The sequence below is a fragment of the Cebidichthys violaceus genome, unplaced genomic scaffold (assembly GCF_023349555.1).
Source record: "Cebidichthys violaceus isolate CVI_PGR_0920_01 unplaced genomic scaffold, fCebVio1.0.p SCAF_3, whole genome shotgun sequence".
In the NCBI taxonomy this organism is placed as follows: Eukaryota; Metazoa; Chordata; class Actinopteri; order Perciformes; family Stichaeidae; genus Cebidichthys; species Cebidichthys violaceus.
In genome coordinates, this window is record NW_027176483.1 from 18,416,662 (window position 1) to 18,435,082 (window position 18,421).

General features: G+C 39.2%; 3 protein-coding genes across 4 annotated transcripts; all 3 read left to right on the forward strand.

Moving 5' to 3' along the window:
- Positions 1 to 1,241: 1,241 nt before the first annotated feature.
- On the forward strand, positions 1,242 to 7,232 carry LOC137880849 (probable polypeptide N-acetylgalactosaminyltransferase 8). The gene is made up of 11 exons (XM_068722386.1): positions 1,242 to 1,347; positions 2,109 to 2,448; positions 2,640 to 2,806; positions 3,824 to 4,010; positions 4,369 to 4,566; positions 4,742 to 4,856; positions 5,674 to 5,859; positions 6,018 to 6,155; positions 6,313 to 6,405; positions 6,528 to 6,698; positions 6,926 to 7,232. Exons 1-11 carry the CDS (start codon positions 1,242 to 1,244, stop codon positions 7,043 to 7,045), a joined length of 1,821 nt encoding a protein of 606 aa, XP_068578487.1. The 3' UTR covers positions 7,046 to 7,232.
- A 2,426-nt stretch (positions 7,233 to 9,658) lies between these two features.
- LOC137881407 (histone H4) lies at positions 9,659 to 11,597 on the forward strand. 2 transcript variants are annotated; one of them, XM_068723339.1, is made up of 2 exons: positions 9,659 to 11,273; positions 11,461 to 11,597. In XM_068723339.1, exon 1 carries the CDS (start codon positions 9,705 to 9,707, stop codon positions 10,014 to 10,016), a length of 312 nt encoding a protein of 103 aa, XP_068579440.1. In that variant the 5' UTR covers positions 9,659 to 9,704; the 3' UTR covers positions 10,017 to 11,273; positions 11,461 to 11,597. The 2 variants fall into 2 exon arrangements, with proteins under 2 accessions (XP_068579440.1, XP_068579439.1); XM_068723338.1 differs by having other exon boundaries at positions 9,659 to 10,962.
- A 2,876-nt stretch (positions 11,598 to 14,473) lies between these two features.
- LOC137881778 (histone H1-like) lies at positions 14,474 to 15,680 on the forward strand. Its single transcript, XM_068723879.1, has one exon. It carries the CDS (start codon positions 14,507 to 14,509, stop codon positions 15,119 to 15,121), a length of 615 nt encoding a protein of 204 aa, XP_068579980.1. The 5' UTR covers positions 14,474 to 14,506; the 3' UTR covers positions 15,122 to 15,680.
- Positions 15,681 to 18,421: the final 2,741 nt, after the last annotated feature.

An 18,421-nucleotide genomic window follows, 5' to 3' on the forward strand; every position in this document is an offset into this window, starting at 1 on the left:
TCAATCATCTCACTGTGGCCATTTCCAGAGCAGCCTCATAAATACTAGCGACACATTAAAACGAGTGCCTCTGCATTGCAATGTGTTGCTGCTAACTGCTGACTGCTAACTAAATAATAACAATACATAAGAAACCGACCCACATGAGTGGAGAAAATGTGAAATGTTGAATCTCCCGAGATTGTCAACAATGTCTGACTGCACGTTTTCCATGAATATAAAGTGACCATTACCGCAGAAATGTTTCCCCCTAATCTCAGAAAGTCTGAAAGTGAACTCACCGACAAAATGAATACAAATAATATAAACAACAATTCATCTGTGTAAAATACTACTTTCTGTGAGAAATTTTGGAAATGCCCATTATTAATGTCATTGGCCTGTGACTAAAATGTACCAATTTTAGATTCAGTTTAAGGGTACAGCTTCACTTAAAACATTACAACTATTTCTATTAAAATGGAAATTTCATTTGGTTAATTACCATAGTATTTTTATTTTGGTTAGACAGTGCCTGTCTAATAGCTTCTGATAGCTGAAAGAAATTGCACTGCACTGCTGAAAAATCTGGAACAGAAGAACTGGTTGCTGAACTTCATTACATAATGGAGCTAAGAGCTGAATATATGTATTATACTGTAATACTGTCAAAAGGTGGAAATTGAAATTAATTAACTATATAGTCTGAAAAAAGAAATGCTTTGCGCTTTAAAAGTCATACTGGGAAAAGTTTAATACAAGCATAAATGTCCTGAAAGGGCTTAACGTTTTGACATTAGAAGGGTTTCTTTAGCGGAAAGTATGCAGTAGTGGTAGTAGACAAGTAGGAGTCAATCACAAATTGTACAGAAGAAGTCAATTTGACCAAATAAACAAATATTCCATCAATTGGAGCCTAGTGGTCAGAGAGTGAGACTTAAATAATACGATACAATAGAATCAAGGCTGTCAATGATGCCAAATATAGGCAACTGTAAAAGTTAAATAAAACAATAAAATTGTGCTCGAAGCAAGGTAGTTAATCTTTGTAGGCACATTAAATACTGATGTGTACTTTGAAACCTTCAGGCTCTAGGTATTGGAGGTTAACTTAAAAGCAGTGTGTTGACTGTGTTCATATGTCGGCCTCGTTAAACAATGCTCTTTTGTAGATCCTTCTTTGAGAAACCACAATGAAGACATATATGCGAAGAGCTGGAATAATTGGAGCCTTTTTACTCTTAATATACTTCATCATTTACATGATCGCGAGTTGGAGGACAGGCAAATCTTCTCCAGAGGGAGTCACTGATCAAGAGGTTGTGAGGAGGAAACTGGACCGGATTGAAAAGACCCTAAACAAGCTGGGTGAGTACCAATTCAGAGGCAAAGTAAAAAGTTGAGGTTAAGCAGGTGACTTCACGACGTCAGCCCTATAGGAACACCTGCGCCTACTGCAAACAAACAGCGGAGGGAGGACAGGTCTCACCACGCGCCTTTAAAGGAAAGAAGGTATCTCTGTCAATCAGTCGGTGTGTTTTCAGCATGAGGGCAGCAGGGTTAAAGCGGATAGTCCTCACTTTGGGGGGGGATCGGGCTCGTCTTCTACGTGGGCATGTTTCTAAAGACAGAAGTATGACACATGAAAACAATATTAGTATGTAGTAGGACACAAATATTTTCATTTGGAGATAGACAAATGCTCCCCTGGGGTGTTGAATATTAGGTTAAATTGCCTCTAATGGGACTTTTGGGACTAATGGGTCTATTAATGAGGTCAAATTTAAGTGCACAATTCATGAGTTCATAAATGGAACACTCCATTCTCTACATTCTCTTGTCTATGTTATATTGAGTATTGTGTTTTTCCTGATGTCTTTATTTAGTCTCTTTTGTGTGCTGATGTATGCTAATCCCAATATAAACAGACATAATACACAGACAAAACTAATGACTCCTACACTAATGCTTAACTTCCCTCTGGATGTCAGTAAAATGTTTTTTTTTTGTGTAGAATCAATAAAGAGAACCCAAATCTCATAAAAAACTATAGTGTACTATTTTCTACAAAAGGTGGTCATGCCTCTAGCTGATTTTGCTCTCTCCCTGTCATCCATCCTTTTGTCAAGTCAATGTACTCCAAGCTTTTGAGGAAAGGCAGAAAAGCATGCAGACAATGCTTGAAGAGGACAGAGGCAGGCAGAGAAAAGCGGACGAGTGCAAACAGCAATCAGTCAAAAAGCAGCCTGAGCAACCTGAAGTAAAGATGCAAGACCAACAGAAGGCCCCCAAAGAGAAACAGTCCAATAAACTGTTCCCAGACTCTTACCTGTTCAAGAAGTGGGGGGGAAATCTGACTGAGGACGACCAAAGAGACGCGCAGGGTTTGTATGAGAAGTACGGATACAACGTTTTCCTCAGTGATCGCCTTCCTCTAGATCGAGCTCTCCCAGACACCAGGGATAAAAGGTAGGCTACAATTTATCATTGTCATTTCCTATGATGCCAATCCTGTCATTCCACTTCATACACAAAAGTTCTAGATTAATCGATGTTCGTTGATCATCCTTCACTTTGCAGTTGACATGGTTTGTCTTTAGACACACCTCACTGATGGACAGATGGTGGTATTTGTGAGAAAACCTTCTGTTTGTGAATAGGTGTCTTAAAAAGAGTTACCCAAAGGACCTGCCAAGCCTTGGAGTGGTGTTGATCTACCTGAATGAGGCCCTGTCAGTCATCAAAAGAGCTCTGCGCAGCATCATCGACCGCACCCCTAAAAACCTGCTGAAGGAAATAATATTGGTGGATGACAACAGCTCCAATGGTTGGTTGGATGCAAATGATTCAGATTGTGCAGATTGTGCAAGCACATTTGATAAACAAGAGCACATCTGAGGAAGGTTGGGCTGATAAAACATGTGTCATTGTGCAGAGGCAGCTGCTGCTCATTTTGCCACATCAAGTTTTTAACCAAATATATTTGGATGCTGTTCTAATCTGTGGTGTGCATTCTAGGTGTTACTTTGTGATTGTAATTTACATTTTGAAAATATTAACTTTTTTCAGCAGTCTTGTAAATCCCCCAGAATGCGGTTTGTCAAATGAATTTTCAGCTTTAAAGCAGTATAGTTTTTTTTTCATTTTGGGAAATTCACTTATTTGCTCTTGTCGAGATTTTGATGAGAAGATTGATACCACTGTTGCATCTGTATGGTAAAATATGAAACTACAGTCAGCAGCTGTTTAGCTTATCTTAGCATGAAGACTGGACAAAGCTTAAAAAAGATCTGCCCTCTAGCAGGTCTAAAGTTCACCAATTAAAGCTGGAGTGCAGAACTTTTGTGTCCCCTCTCCAGCATTGACAGTAATTACCATATAGTAAAGACCATAGCAACGGAACAATAGCTATCTGCATTGGATGCTCAAAATGAATGCCGTTTACAGGAAGGATTAAAGGAAAAAGAAAATTAGCATGGGAAGACTTAAAGAGAGCGCTCCTGTTGGCTTAATCATCATTATGTGAAATGTGGATGTGTGGCACTGGATTGCAATATATTGAATGTTGTTATATATATCAGTATAATGAAACCATTACAACATCACTAACTACAGCTTAAAATCAGACACAGTCACAACATAAACTCAACATTACAAATTTAATTTAAATAGCTTACTGTAGTTTCTGAGCATGTGAGGCATGTCTATGATCAGAACTCCCTCTCAAAATCTTCTCAAATCTGCTTTGCATTCTGGTTAATCAGTGTGCAAACTGTTATCTCTGCCATGTCTGAACTTACTAAGAACTACATAACATATAGCCCACATTTTCCTCTCAATTCAGACGACTTGAAGGAGGACCTTGACGCGTACGTGAAGATGATCAAGCAGCAGAACCCGAGTCTCCGTATTACAAGAGTGAGGCACAGTGAGCAGCGAGGCCTTGCATCTGCCAGGGTTTCTGGATGGAGGGCTGCTACTGCTGACGTGGTGGCCATCCTGGATGCACACATTGAAGTCCATGAGCTGTGGTAAGAATGTGGCAAAAAAATAAATCCTATTATACTATGATTTATGTGTAGTATTTCTAATAAAAGACTTGAAACATGATACATCAGCTGCATCTGCGCAAAACAACCTTCATTTTTGCAATTCACTTAAAAAATGAAATTCTCAAGCTTTTCCCCAGGACTGACAACATCACAATGTTAATTATAGCTAGACATTAATTAAAAAAAAGGTTACACAGGGAAGCGTCCATACCGCCAGAAGGTACAAACTGACTCTGGTGAGGTGAGGTATTGAACCAACAGTCTAACTGGTTGCTAAGTAAATGTCAGAAGGATACAGTGATGTGAGAACCGCTTCTCTTCCATTGTCCTCATGCAGGGCTGAACCCCTGCTGACACAGATCAAAGGTGACCGAACGGTGGTGACGTCCCCAGTGTTCGACAAAGTCAACTTTGATGACCTCAAGGTTGAGGAATACCTTCCAGCAGCACACGCCTTCGACTGGGCTTTATGGTGCATGTACGAGGGGTTCTCGGACGACTATTACAAACTCAGAGACGGCTCATTGCCTGGAAAGTAAGTGAAAGTGAAATCAGTCAAGCTTGTTCCAAATTGTGTCAAACAAATAAAACACCATGGTCTCATTAATCGTATATTGGATGAGGCCTTCTTGATGATCTAAAAGCTTGACTTTTAATGGTAATACTGATATAAATTATACAGTTGTGACTGTTGTCTTCTTTCACCTCAGAAGTCCATCTGTCATGGGGATCCTGGTAGCTGACAGGAAGTATCTAGGAGAAATTGGAGTCGTCGATGAAGGCATGAAAGTGTACGGTGGAGAAAATGTTGAGCTGGGAATTCGTGTGAGTAAACATCACCTATCTAACATGCACATCTAACAAATCTTACACCTTATGATGCAGTCCCAGGCCAACTTGCAGCAAGACAGACTGCAGATCCTGGCTTTAGTACAATCACCCCTCTCACTCTGTGAAATGACTAGGGGTGTCATTTACAACCGACTCGTTCTTGACTGGAGAATGTGTGCACCTGTAGGGGACACATGCAAACACGTGTTATGGAAACGGGGGCAATTGGCGACGCAATTGGTGAGGTGGTGAATTGAAGCCAGATTGCAAAAATTGAAAGTGAGAGGAATCCTTAAATGTGCAATGATTTGATTTTGCTTCATATGTGGAGCGCACCACAGCTGATGTAATTATCATCATGGTTTGTAGAAACCCAAGAAAACATCAAATAGCATGATTAAAGAATTGCAGAACAGAGCGTCATTGATATCTTCTTATACTGTGCATACTGTATATTACCAAGTTAGTTTTTACATAGATTTTGCTTGTAAAATTGCTGCAGGGAACAGAACTTAATTTATGAATTTGTGGTTTGTTTGATAAAGACAGATACAGCCTACTGTATACATAGACAAACTCAAAACAGCTATCTGGAGCAGGTATCGTAGCACAGTGGAGACACCTCACTGAGTGTGAGAAGATTGACACCACTTTCATGTCTGTGTGGTAAGAATGACGCTACAGCTAGCATCCACTTGGCTTTGCTTGCTTGCCCACATTTTGTAAACTTTTAAGTAGCTCTTATTTACTCATGCATTGACATAATTGATGATTCAGTTTTATTGTATGAGCTCTTTCTTTGCTCATGCAGGTGTGGACATGTGGAGGCAGTATTGAAGTAGTTCCATGCTCCAAGATCGCTCACATCGAGAGGGCCCACAAGCCCTACATGCCTGACCTGAGCCAAGCCGTGAAGAGAAACGCCCTGAGGGTAGCAGAAATCTGGATGGATGAATACAAACACAACGTTAACTTGGCGTGGAACTTACCATTCGAGGTAGGACAAAAACGATGATGCCCTTTCTTGGCATGCTGCATGCTTCTCCACACAGGGTGCAGGATGAACGTCCAAGAGTCCATCTATCATTAGTTATGAGCGCATTTGAATTTCTTAAGTTACAATATCACAAACATGTCACTCCATTTTCTCTGCAGAATCACGGAATTGACATCGGGGACATCTCAGAGAGGAAAAAACTCAGAGAAACGTTAAAATGCAAACCTTTCAAATGGTACCTGGAAAATGTGTATCCCAAATTGGATCACTGGGACAACCTATTTGCTTATGGAGGTGTAAGTTAAGTTTTATCTCCTGCTTTGTTTGTGTAGTAGAGGCAGTGGGTGTGTCACAGCCACGTTTATCTATTTTCTAATGATTCACTCCCACATGCAATAGTGGTCGATACATTTTCTCTGGATTTGACAAAATGATGAACTTCCCCATTTATAGCTGGAGAATCTTGATGCTGATTTGTGCATAGACCAAGGCCCAGTACCAGGTCACACACCCATCGCCTACGTCTGCCACTACTATGCACCTCAAGTAAGTGAAGCAGCTTAAAAGGCTTGTCTCTCAAAAAATACAAGTGGCAGTATTGTCTGTTTGTTGTCTTATTTAAATGCCCAATCTGCAGTGCTGCTTAACTTTTCAAAAATATTTTTCAGGTCACCTATTATCGCTCAAACGGTGAGCTTTATATCGGCGGCATCAAGTCCCATAGGTACAATGACAACCGGTGTTTAACTGACGTTGGGGAAAAAGATTCAGAGCCGGGCCTTTACAACTGCAAAGAGGCTGTGCAGAAAGGAATGGGGATTTACTGGGACTTCACTCAGGTACTACAAGTTCAACTATTGTCAAAACAAAGCAAAGTATATGAAAGTCAAGGAGGAGGAAGTTTTATCTCAGTAAAATAGTTGGTAAAAGTCAGTGTGTTTCAAATTAGAGAGTGGATGAGTTTAGGGTGACTTATAGCTCAAAGTATTGACTGTGGCTGTCTGAATGTTTGAAGATGACATACTGTCCATCCCTATTCTTAAATCTTGACACCTGTCTTTTCTAGGGCAAAGAAATGAGGAACCGAGAGACAAAGAGATGTCTGGAGATTAAAAACGGCAAACTTCTAATACAGGAATGCTCTGGCCAAAGATGGAAAATCCAACACATAATCAAGCCCTTTTAAAAGTGTGTGTGTGTGTGTGTGTGTGTGTGTGTGTGTGTGTGTGTGTGTGTGTGTGTGTGTGTGAGAGTGTGTGAGTATGTGTGTGTGTGTGTGTGGCCAACAAGAAGTGCACTTCTCTGCTCATAGGTCAGTGGATAATATCACCTGTATGTGTTGAACGTAAAAGAAAGTCAGTGAAATTTGACAGTGAAAGCTTCTCTATTTGAGATATTTTGTAAATCTTATATGAAATTATATTAACCTAAAAACTGAACTTTGGTAATTTGCTCAACATCTTATGAATGGATGTTTGCAAGTAATTGTTTGGTTGAGCATACTAAACTGAAGTGGTGTTGAAATTCTTTAGACAGTTAAAATGCCATTGGTTTTCAAAGTACAAGAGAAAAATATATTTAGTTCTATTCCTTTCATGTTTTAATATCAAAATGTATGACTGGTTAAATTTGTCTGTCTGTTGTTCCTACTGTGCTGATCGGATAAAATGCAAGTTGTCTCCCAGTCGGTCTATATTACAGGTATTGTGTGGAAAAGAGCATTACTGAGATCACATTGACTAATAGCATCTTACCTCAGGCTGCTTATAAAGGACATACCCACCTTTACGCAACTTAGAAATGTAAGTTAATCCTTTCCACTCAAAGACACCAAATATATTCTATTCAAGCATAAAAGTTAATGATAATGTTTTGTACGTATTAAAACATAAGGCAACGCAAAAGAGAAGAGTTTAAGCTTTGTTTGTTTTGCTGTTTAAATAAAGTTTTATCTGCCTACTGAATTCCCTCCATGGCAGAAGTGGACATAAATCAATAAATGCTATTAGTTAGATGCATCTTTGCAATGTTGAAATGTAACTTTAAGGTTTTAACATTGTCCCTTTTATTTTGCTGGGACAATGCACACCAATCGACAGTGAAACTGTAGGTGAGCCAGAGTTAGCCAGAGAGGCTAGTTTTCATCTGCTGTCCCCGGCCAGATGTTCGAAGGCTGCCTAAAAATTACAAAATTTCAAATAAAATGGAATTAAAATTCATAGATAGACAGTAACGTATAGACAAAACCAATACACATATAAGCAAAAGAAAAGTGTACGACACTAGAGCAGAGCAGAACAAACCCGCCTACAGTACAAGCACATATATAACACTGAGACACATAATACACATCAAACATGGAAGATAGCAATACTGAACAAGACAAATGCACATATAGGCAAAACAAGCAGGCAGGACAGACAGTACATCAATGCTTGCACACCTGATTGGCAACAAGCCATTCCTTAAGGCTGTGTTTGAATGTTTTGTATGTGTTTTGTGTGCGTATATGTGGTGGCAGAGCATTCCACGAGTGAGCTTCCTTCACAGAGAATGTAGATTTGCTAAAAGAGCTTGACCTATGTGAAATGACACAATCACCTCTTGAAGCAGATCTAGTGAGTCTACTGCTTTGAGCGCTTTGTTTAATAAAATCACTAAGGTCTAAGTGATCCGGATAATGTCTGAATAGTGTCCTCTGGTCCGACCTGTCCTCCTCCTCGTAAAACTGCATGTACCCGACCCCCACGCTTCCTTAGGGCTGTATTCATCAACATCTCTGCTTGATCAATACATCTCCTTCCCCCACTGTTCACACCTCACACTCCTGAAGTCGGCTCACCCAACTCATCTCATTACCATACAGTTGTTTTCGTGAAAAGCCTGTCTCAAAGGTCGCTCTCTTTCCCTCAAAACATTCAGTAACTCTATTTTATAGTTTGATACATGGAATGATTATACTTTTATGATTTAACACTTCTTCAAATGTTATAACATTATATCCACCACTAGGTGTGCTTATTAAACACACTAACATTGCTTTTTAACTTTAAATTATTCACAAAAGGGAGGACAAGTTCCTCATTACTGCATAGTTTCAACTTTCTTTACTCCAGATAAAGTCAAATTAAGGCTGTTATTTCCAGTTTCGGGTTCACAGCAAGGACACATAGTTGTTTATGCATAGTTTTACCATTACATTCTAAAAAGATATGCAAGAGTCAACTTGTTCAGAGCTAAATTAACTTTCTGTGTAAACTATATATTAGTTAATTACATTGAGTGTAAAAAATGATCTTGATGTGTTCTAAGACTATAATTACACACAGCCTTAATTTCTTCTGGGGAGCCTTGTTACCTCTAGTGTCTAGAGGAGGAATAGCTATATTTGGGACTTAATACAAGGGGGTTGGTTATCTTTTTATTTACCACACTTTGTAAATGTTTCCCCACTTCATTAATTACAAGAAATAGAGAGAAATAAATACAGCGAGACAGTCGAGAAAACAAAGACTCAGAGAGACATTGCAACAGACAGAATACTAAATTAATATCTGCTGATATGTCTACACAGAGTCACATAATGATTGTCCTGGACATTGTACTTCAGTAATTATGAAGTATATTTTTGAGTATACATCTTTTTTGCTTGCCTTTCAGCAATAAGCAGTAGGAGACAGCAGGTGGCGCTAACGCGTTTAACGAGTTTAATTATCACCCGTCAAATAAATCCAAAAAAGAAGAAAAGCTCCGCCTCTGTCTTCTATCACGTCCTCGGGCAGGATTTAAATAACTGGGAACCACGCAGTGAACTTTATTCTGTTGATATACTCTGACCAGTAAAAATGAGCGGAAGAGGAAAAGGAGGAAAAGGACTCGGCAAAGGAGGCGCTAAGCGTCACCGTAAAGTCCTCCGTGATAACATCCAAGGAATCACCAAGCCCGCTATCCGCCGTCTGGCTCGCCGTGGTGGAGTGAAGCGTATCTCCGGTCTGATCTACGAGGAGACCCGCGGTGTGTTGAAGGTCTTCCTGGAGAACGTGATCCGTGATGCCGTCACCTATACCGAGCACGCCAAGAGGAAGACGGTGACCGCCATGGATGTGGTGTATGCTCTGAAGAGACAGGGACGCACTCTGTACGGCTTCGGCGGTTAAACTTTAATCACACGTGATTATAAACCAAAGGCCCTTTTAAGGGCCACACACTTAATCAACAGAGCTGGTATCCTGTTTAAATCTCACAACATTATATATCTGTTAAAGATAAATGAACGCTATATAATATATGATCTGTTGTAGATATTAAGGATAAATCGGGTCAACGTCTTGTTGCTATTACTGTTTTCATGAAACGTGTAGATGGCTGCTAAGATTAATTTATTTCAGCATGACCCATCTGGAAATAAACTATCATTCAAAATGAGTCTGTAATGACACTTATAACCTGTAAAGTTTCTTATACAGTTGTATCCTTGATTTTAACTCTTGACGTCCTTAAGTGACGCATTCTTAACATCCTCGTGAGGTCATGTGACCGTACCCAGTGAGCACTAACTCATATTTCAACGTTGATTTCTGGTTGAAAACTCGTTGGAATGGGGTCTGAACGCCTAAGACTTATTTTCACCGTCTTTTCAACCGGCTAAATTGCGGTTACAATATCAACGTGTCACAAAACACTAATTTGTTTTAAAATATTGATGGTTTGTTCATTTGTAGGTTGAAAGAGACACGATTTTGGTTACTTTTAACTTATTTCTCCAAAATCATATTACGCTGGCCGGTGAAATGTGGTCTACGCGAAGACGTGATTTCAACTCATTTAATGTTTCATATAAAACGTGATACATATGTAACTATAGACTGTGCTGTCAACAAGAAGCTCCCAGGACATCGTAATGAGAGCAGAGTACATTATTTTTGTATGTTCACGTAAAATACGAGTGTCGTGTTTACTGCTGGAACACGCAGGGGCATAGGCTCAGAGTGCTTCTACAACTTTGAAACATGCACGGTCTCTGGAAACACGGCACGAGACCTGCGGAGCGAATTGAACGAGCTGACGAAATAAACGTGAGGCTTCACGATAACGACGTACGCTGTAAGTACTTGAACTATTGGACTCCAATATTGCAAACCGAAACATGCACCATTTGTATCATTTTATGCTCACCATGCGGGCGAGGCTGATAGCTTGTAGCGTTAGCATGTTAGCTTGTAGGCACGTTAGCTTGTAGCGTTAGCTTGCAGCTACAGCACTATGGACGAACAGTAAACATAAACACGTGTTAGTTAATGTTGAAGACTCTTCATGGACTGTCTCTGTAGCGCTGTAGAGTTTTTAGGACATTTCACATGTGAAATACACGACGCAGAGCGCATGGGGCTGTACACAGTTTAAATGTGGAGGACGTGAGTAAAACAAAGTAATGTACAAATAAGAAGACGGTAAAAACATTGTTTGGCTTATAGCAATATACAAAAAACATAAAGTATTATACTGTGTAATATCCAAGTCGCATCTTTACGTTGAAAAGACGTTCAAAACTGGTCTAAAAGTGAAAATGTTTTTCTAATACTTGTTTTATTTTATTTACAGACCTTGAAAATATGGCAGACCTTCTGAAACCGGCTCCTGTGTGACATCGACATTTAAAGGACAGAGAGACTATGGTTGTATATGAAGGATATTGTTTGATATTTATATTGTTGCTTAATAAACACAAATTAATTGTTGCCTGTGTCACTTGGTCTTTGTCCTGTAAGTGGAAACTGATGATGTGTTACTATGATGAAGTATTTAGTTGCTACATATTGAACTGTGTGCATTTAGACGTTTAAAGAACGTTTAAAACACGGTGACGTTGAAAAGACGTTCAGAATTGGTTTAAACGTGAAAGTTTTTTTCCCCGACTATTTATAGACGTTGATTGAACGTTCACGTTTAGACCAGATTTCACCGGGATTTGCAAAATTGTCTTTCAACCGATAAATGTGGATGTAGTTTCTTAATAAACCTCTGAAATGACGATTTACTACTATTAGCACAATGTAGAGGACGAAAATTGTAGTATTGCAAATCCCGGTGAAATCTGGTCTAAACGTGAACGTTGAATCAACGTCTATGAATAGTCGGCGAAAAAACGTTCACTTTTGAACCAATTTTGAACGTCTTTTCAATGGTGGACGTAGACGTCTTTTAAACGTCTTTTCAACGGAAAAATGCTCACTGGGTAGTTTGTGTACCAATGACATCACTTCCAAAATGGCTGCCTGGCTGCTCAGCACATTTGGCAGAACTAGCCAATTTCTAAAAGCGTGTTTTTGTTAAAGATAAGTTTCAACACATAAAATTCTAATGCGTTAACAAGTCCTACATTACATCTAAACTATTATAACCATGTTTATTGAACTAATTTGTCTAAAAAGTAATGAAAATATAGTGACATGTCACATCAGGCTTTTAAACTTATAAGTTGATTAGTTTTTAAATGAGGAAAACATCAATAAGTAAATGCCCAATGTGACATATTTAACATTTCAGATCTCTGGCACTACATTAGTCAGTCAATTTTTATTTTATTCTTTTCACTAGGGGTTAGTATTAAAACATATTTTCAGAAATGTGTTCCATGTGGTCCATTTAGTCTGTTTTATATTCCCTATAACTTTCCTTTAAGGAAAAATGGGTTTGGGTTCTTGTGGGTTAACGTCATGTAACTAAAAATGTAGAGAAAGAGCACAACACGTGTCAGATAACTTATCGTCATGACGAACACAACATGTGCTTCTAGACTGTTACAGAGCTCAGACGGTCTGGTCCAGGCTCCACGGCCTTGTCTGGAGTTTAATGTAAATTATCACTTTGTAATGTGGTCTGTTTCATGAGATGTCTGTCAAACAAATAACATTTGTAACTTGTATCGTAAGTTTCAAGCTGTGCAGAATGAGCTGCACCATCGATCAGACTGATACGCAGCGACGTGGAAGTTAAACATGACAGGAAGGGAACAGAAATCAGATCCTTGGAGGGAAATAGACTTAAGATCTGAGTCTCAGCTCCAGAACAGCGTCCTCACACAGCACGTCATGTGTCATCACTGTGCTGTAATATGTGAGGCCTGTGTGTATTTATACATTCTGTAAACTTGTTGTGCATTAATAAAGCTTTTTATAAGGACATAAACAACAAAGCGAGTTTTACTGCTGTGAAGAGCACAGCAGGACAGCTTGTTTTGTTTGCAACATGAAAGAGTTTTGAATTCATCTGATCATGTTTTTTGTGCTGCGCTGTTCAGTTGATCCAGCAGAGAAATGTAAATTGTAATGTTTATTTACCAGATGCGTTGTTATTGTTGTGACAGTGTAAATAAATACCCTCTGCTGATCTTTTAACTCTTCAAGCAATACAATACATCATTTGTATTTATGTTGTTTTCACATCACAACTTAATTAAAGCTCATGGTCATCAGTGGGATCATGCGAGGAGCCCCTGAATGCACCATTTTCTGCGGTTTCACATTCTAGTTTACTTATTAATTGCTTCCAAATGGTTGCGGTGTGTTGTTGATCAGTACAGACCTCTGGGTTTGTACTGCTCTTCCTAAACAGATTCGTTATCTACTGCCAGCAAAAGTCCACTTCTGGGTAGAATAATGTGCATTTAAGTTTGCAGACTCTTACAAACTACAAAGGTTGAAACAGAATAATTTTGAATGATTAATGTGTTGAATGTTATAACAATAATAGTGATAATAATATTTAGAATACTATTAATAATACAATTAATAACAATAACAATATGTAATAATAATGAATTAGTATTTTACAGTTAATAATTGATCATAATAAATAATAATGATGATCAAATTAGTTTTATTCATCAAAATAAAAATCTCCATCAGTGCTCACTTTAATCATCAGCAGAATATCAGCTATCAGTGAAACATTGTTACTGTAACATTTAAAGCATGCTTCTCAAAACAGAACATTTATTTGTCAATGTGTTTGATCATTAATAGTATAACTATTTCTATTAAAAGTTATTATCAGCAGAGGACACGTTCACAGTGAGCAGCTCTGATAGGAAGTCTGGCTGAGCTGCACCATTATCCTCGACCATCATCAGTGTGTTTGCTGCTCCCAGAATAACTTCAGTTTATTAAAAACGGATCAACATCAGATGGTTGTTTTTACATCGACACTCTGAACAAACATGTGGACCAGTTAAAAAACGACTTTTAATGGAGCTCTGATGTATTTTAAATACTTTTTAGAGAGAAATGAGTGGGAAAAGCCGCTGATCAGCGCTGTCCACGGCGGTGAGTGGGTGAGGTTTGGAGGCTCCTCAAACAAAACACAGAGATCACCAGAGCTCTACGTGACTTCAATATGAAGAGACACTAGTCCGCTATCGGCTCCCTTCACCGTCAGCCTTCAGTCCTTCTTCCACATTTAGTTTTTAGTCTTTATCAGTGAAGAGAAAACACAAGTGACTCGATTTTCAGACTGCACGGAGGAGTCCCGGGATAGGTTGAGTCTCCACGGTTCTCATGGTGTGTTTAAGTCCAGCCCCCCGCTCTGAGCTCTTCAACAGTCAGTCAGACTCGTGTTCTCGTGGCTACAAACACATCGACGATAGAAAATGGCAGAAGTAGCTCCAGCTCCAGCCGCCGCGCCGGCCAAAGCAGCCAAGAAGAAGGTGTCCAGGCCGAAGAAGACTGGTCCCAGCGTCTCTGAGCTCATCGTTAAAGCTGTGGCCGCATCCAAGGAGCGGAACGGCGTGTCTACTGCCGCTGTCAAGAAGGCTTTGGCCGCCGGAGGATACGATGTGGAGAAGAACAAGTCCCGCGTCAAGATCGCCATCAAGAGTCTGGTGATTAGGGGGACTCTGGTCCAGACCAAGGGGACCGGGGCCTCTGGCTCCTTCAAGATTAGCAAGACGGCTGGCGAGAAACCGGCAAAGAAAGCCGCTCCTAAAGCCAAGAAGCCCGCAGCGAAGAAACCCGCAGCGGCCAAAAAGACCAAGACAGCGGCAGTAAAGAAACCAGCAGCAGCCGCCAAGAAATCACCCAAGAAGGCAAAGAAACCCGCAGCGGCCAAGAAACCTGCCAAGAGCCCGAAGAAGGCAGCCAAGAGCCCCAAAAAGGCCACCAAGAGTCCCAAGAAGGTGGTGAAAAAGGCCCCCGCAGCCAAGAAAGCCCCCGCAAAGAAGGCTGCCAAGCCCAAAGCCAAGAAAGCGGCACCCAAGAAGAAGTGAGCTGTTACCAGTTGAAGAAGCAACGCTCCTATAGAAGGCTCTTTTAAGAGCCACCCACATCTTCCTTAAGAGCATTTTCCTGTTTATTCACAACTTATTAACAGCAGAAATAACTTACTTTTTATTTCAGACAGAAAATTCATACATTTAAGCATGTTCCATTGTTCATATAGTTACACACTATACTTATTAAGTATCAAATAGTAACACATGTAAACATACATACAGGAGAATAAAGTAGCACAAATTAATCCACCTCTATGGAGAGACAGACATATTAAACACAATAACTAGTTTCTATTCATGTTTTATTTGCTGTGCGATGCAGCCTATGAATGGGCTTAGTTGTAGCTGTATGACTGATTGTAGGTGGAAACATAAAGCAGCATGACATGATAAATATGCTGCAACGCTTCACATCCATATAGACAGAAACACACAGGTTGAGAAGTCTGCCAAGGATAGAATATAATCGCAATACTTTGCACTGTTAGACCAGATTTATTTTCAGGCAACTAATGTAAAATTATAGTAACAACAAATACCTCAATTCATTAAAATAAAGGATGTAATATGTTAAAATAAATTAAATCATATGTAAAGGTGTGAATGTTATTCACAGGTTTCACACAGCAACATAACAATACGCAGAGAGAAAACTCAAAACCAGATCCTTCAGAGCATTTTCCTGTTTATTCTTAATGTTGTTATTCACAGCAGTCATAACAGTAACCTTTACATTAGAATATAGAGGAGCAAGACAAGTAAACAAGAGTTATTCATTAAAAGTCATCTAATTTACTACAATGATATAAAAAAAAATACTCTCATCAAATGAGAAAAACAAAGTATATTAATAAATACATATAAGTAGCTATATCCCAGAGAGACACAAGTATTGTTACATGTGAATTGACTTTGTTGTAGCTGCATGATTGCTATGAGGGACAGTATACAATGTAATTCTGAAGTTGTCTTAACTTTAATTACTGATTTATTACATAGATATCACAATATCTCAAATGCAGGTCAAACTGAATGAGCAGCTGCATCAACTTCTGTCTCAAAGTTCAGCAGGAGACTGAGCAGCAGAGCCCGATGTGCTGCAGAAAGTCACAAGGCTGACACCAAAGTTAAGAATCCCAAAATAATACGAACAATAGCAATGTAGTACTACGCAGAATAACACCTTATTCTTCAGGCATCCTATGTCAAACTAATGAGAGCAATCACATAATGACAGGCCCATCGTTGTGAATATAGAAATAACCATGAAGACTAAAATGGACCTCTTTTTTTCAGATAACGGTGATAATACATAAATAACAGAACAATCATATCTAATGCCTTATTTGTATTTCACTGGTTTCACCCATTACACTGTAAATAAGCACCGTTGTGTGGGCCAACTGTCATCACTGTTCATTGCAACTATAACTGGTCTAAATTAGTTGATATTATCCCTCAAAGCCAGATCTCAATAAACACAGTTAGTGTCTGGATGCCTTCAGGATCAACTGGACTTCAACTGGACTTCACTGTTTACTTAGAACCTAAATTCAGATGAGCTATGAGATATTTCAATTAAAAAGAATAAAAACCTTGATTTAAAATTTAAAAAAAGTAAACTGCATTTAATTCAAAATAATCTGAACTGGCATTTTGTGTCACTTCCTCATTAGAGTCAAGATGTGTAATTGCTAATTTTCTTCATTATATCCTAAAATCCACTCTATTTCTTTGCTTTTCTTCTCTTCTTTTCTTTCTGACATGTTTTCAGTTTTCATAAGTTATCATAGTCTTCTATAGAAGAGTTTATAGTAAATGAATGTTAAATATAACTTTAGTATTTCACACATCCGATGACCACCAACAGGCGTTTGATCTACAGATGTCAGAAACCCAGACAACATTGAAGATGACGCACAGCTACGCAACAGAGAGACTGTTAAGATCTCAAGCGCTGAACATGACCTGTTGTGCAGCAGAGGGTGCTCTCTGACCAGATGAGATGTGGTCTTCAAGCTCCCACACCAGCAGAGCACTGTTTTAATGCAAAAATAGGGGAGATATAAAACATCTTCTTTCCTCTTGCAGAGAGGTTTGTTGTTCTAATTCTCAGTTGGAGTGCGAGAGGCCACAGGTTCAAATCCCAGACGAGCCGTGCATTTAACCTCTGTAGTTCAAAGTGAAAGATCCAGGACATACAACAGACATACATGACTCAGCCAACAGTGTGTTGCAGCACACCGTTTACGCAAAGCTATTAACTTGTGTTACATTTGATGCTTTCATTGGAATCCACTGGACAGCAGTTCCAATTCAATGTGGTCAGGGTTTTCTAAACACACTTGATTAATGAGGTTGTGCCATCACCCAACATAATACATAGATGTCTATTGCTTATACAGTTGCTATGTGACATGTTCACATAGCCTAAAGTATGTTAGAACAGCCACGCCAACTAAAAAAGTACACAGTAAGACATAATTATTTAGTTAGCTATAATTACGTTACTAAAACTGAACATCTGGGGTCCAGACTTCTCCTCAGCTCCTCTTCTCTCCGACTACCCTGATAGTTGGGGATTCCATAATGAGGAACATCTGTTTCCTTAATGCACTAACATCCTGGTAGAGCTCCCATGTCTACTGCACGCGCTCCCGAACCTCCCACATGAACTATGCTTCATGTGGGAAAAAATTATATACATTCCTCCAACAATCGCCCTCCACAAATTGATTTTAATTCACGTTTAAACCTTATAAACAGCTGGGGAAAGTCTGCTTTTATCAGCGGTCCACATAATGAGTCCGTAGCCTCCACACTCCACACCCTGTGTAATCCTGCTCTTCTAAATGTGAGGTCTCTCTTGAATAAGTCCTTAATTTTGAATGGGGATCTCAGATCATCAGGCCTCAATACTTTGCCACCATGAGCTCCAGAAGTTCCCACTCTCTCAAAGTATCATTTGACACAGTCAATAGAGTCCTAAACCCTGCTGCTACTGTCTGTCCTGGCAAACAAATGGTTCTGTTCCCTCCTGCTTAAACATGCAGCAGTACATCCCATTATTTAAAAAAAAAAACTACACTTGATGCAACTGTTCTAGCTAATTTTCGGCCTATTTTTTTAAAAAAATTTTCCCAATCTAAAGTAATGGGAAAAAAAAGTATCTACTCTCAGCTCTTGTCCCTTTAGACAGTAACAACATAATGGAAAATTGAAATCAGGCTTCAGGTCACGTCGCAACAAGGAGTCAGCTCTACTTAAAGTCTTGTTTTAATTTATGTTCATGTT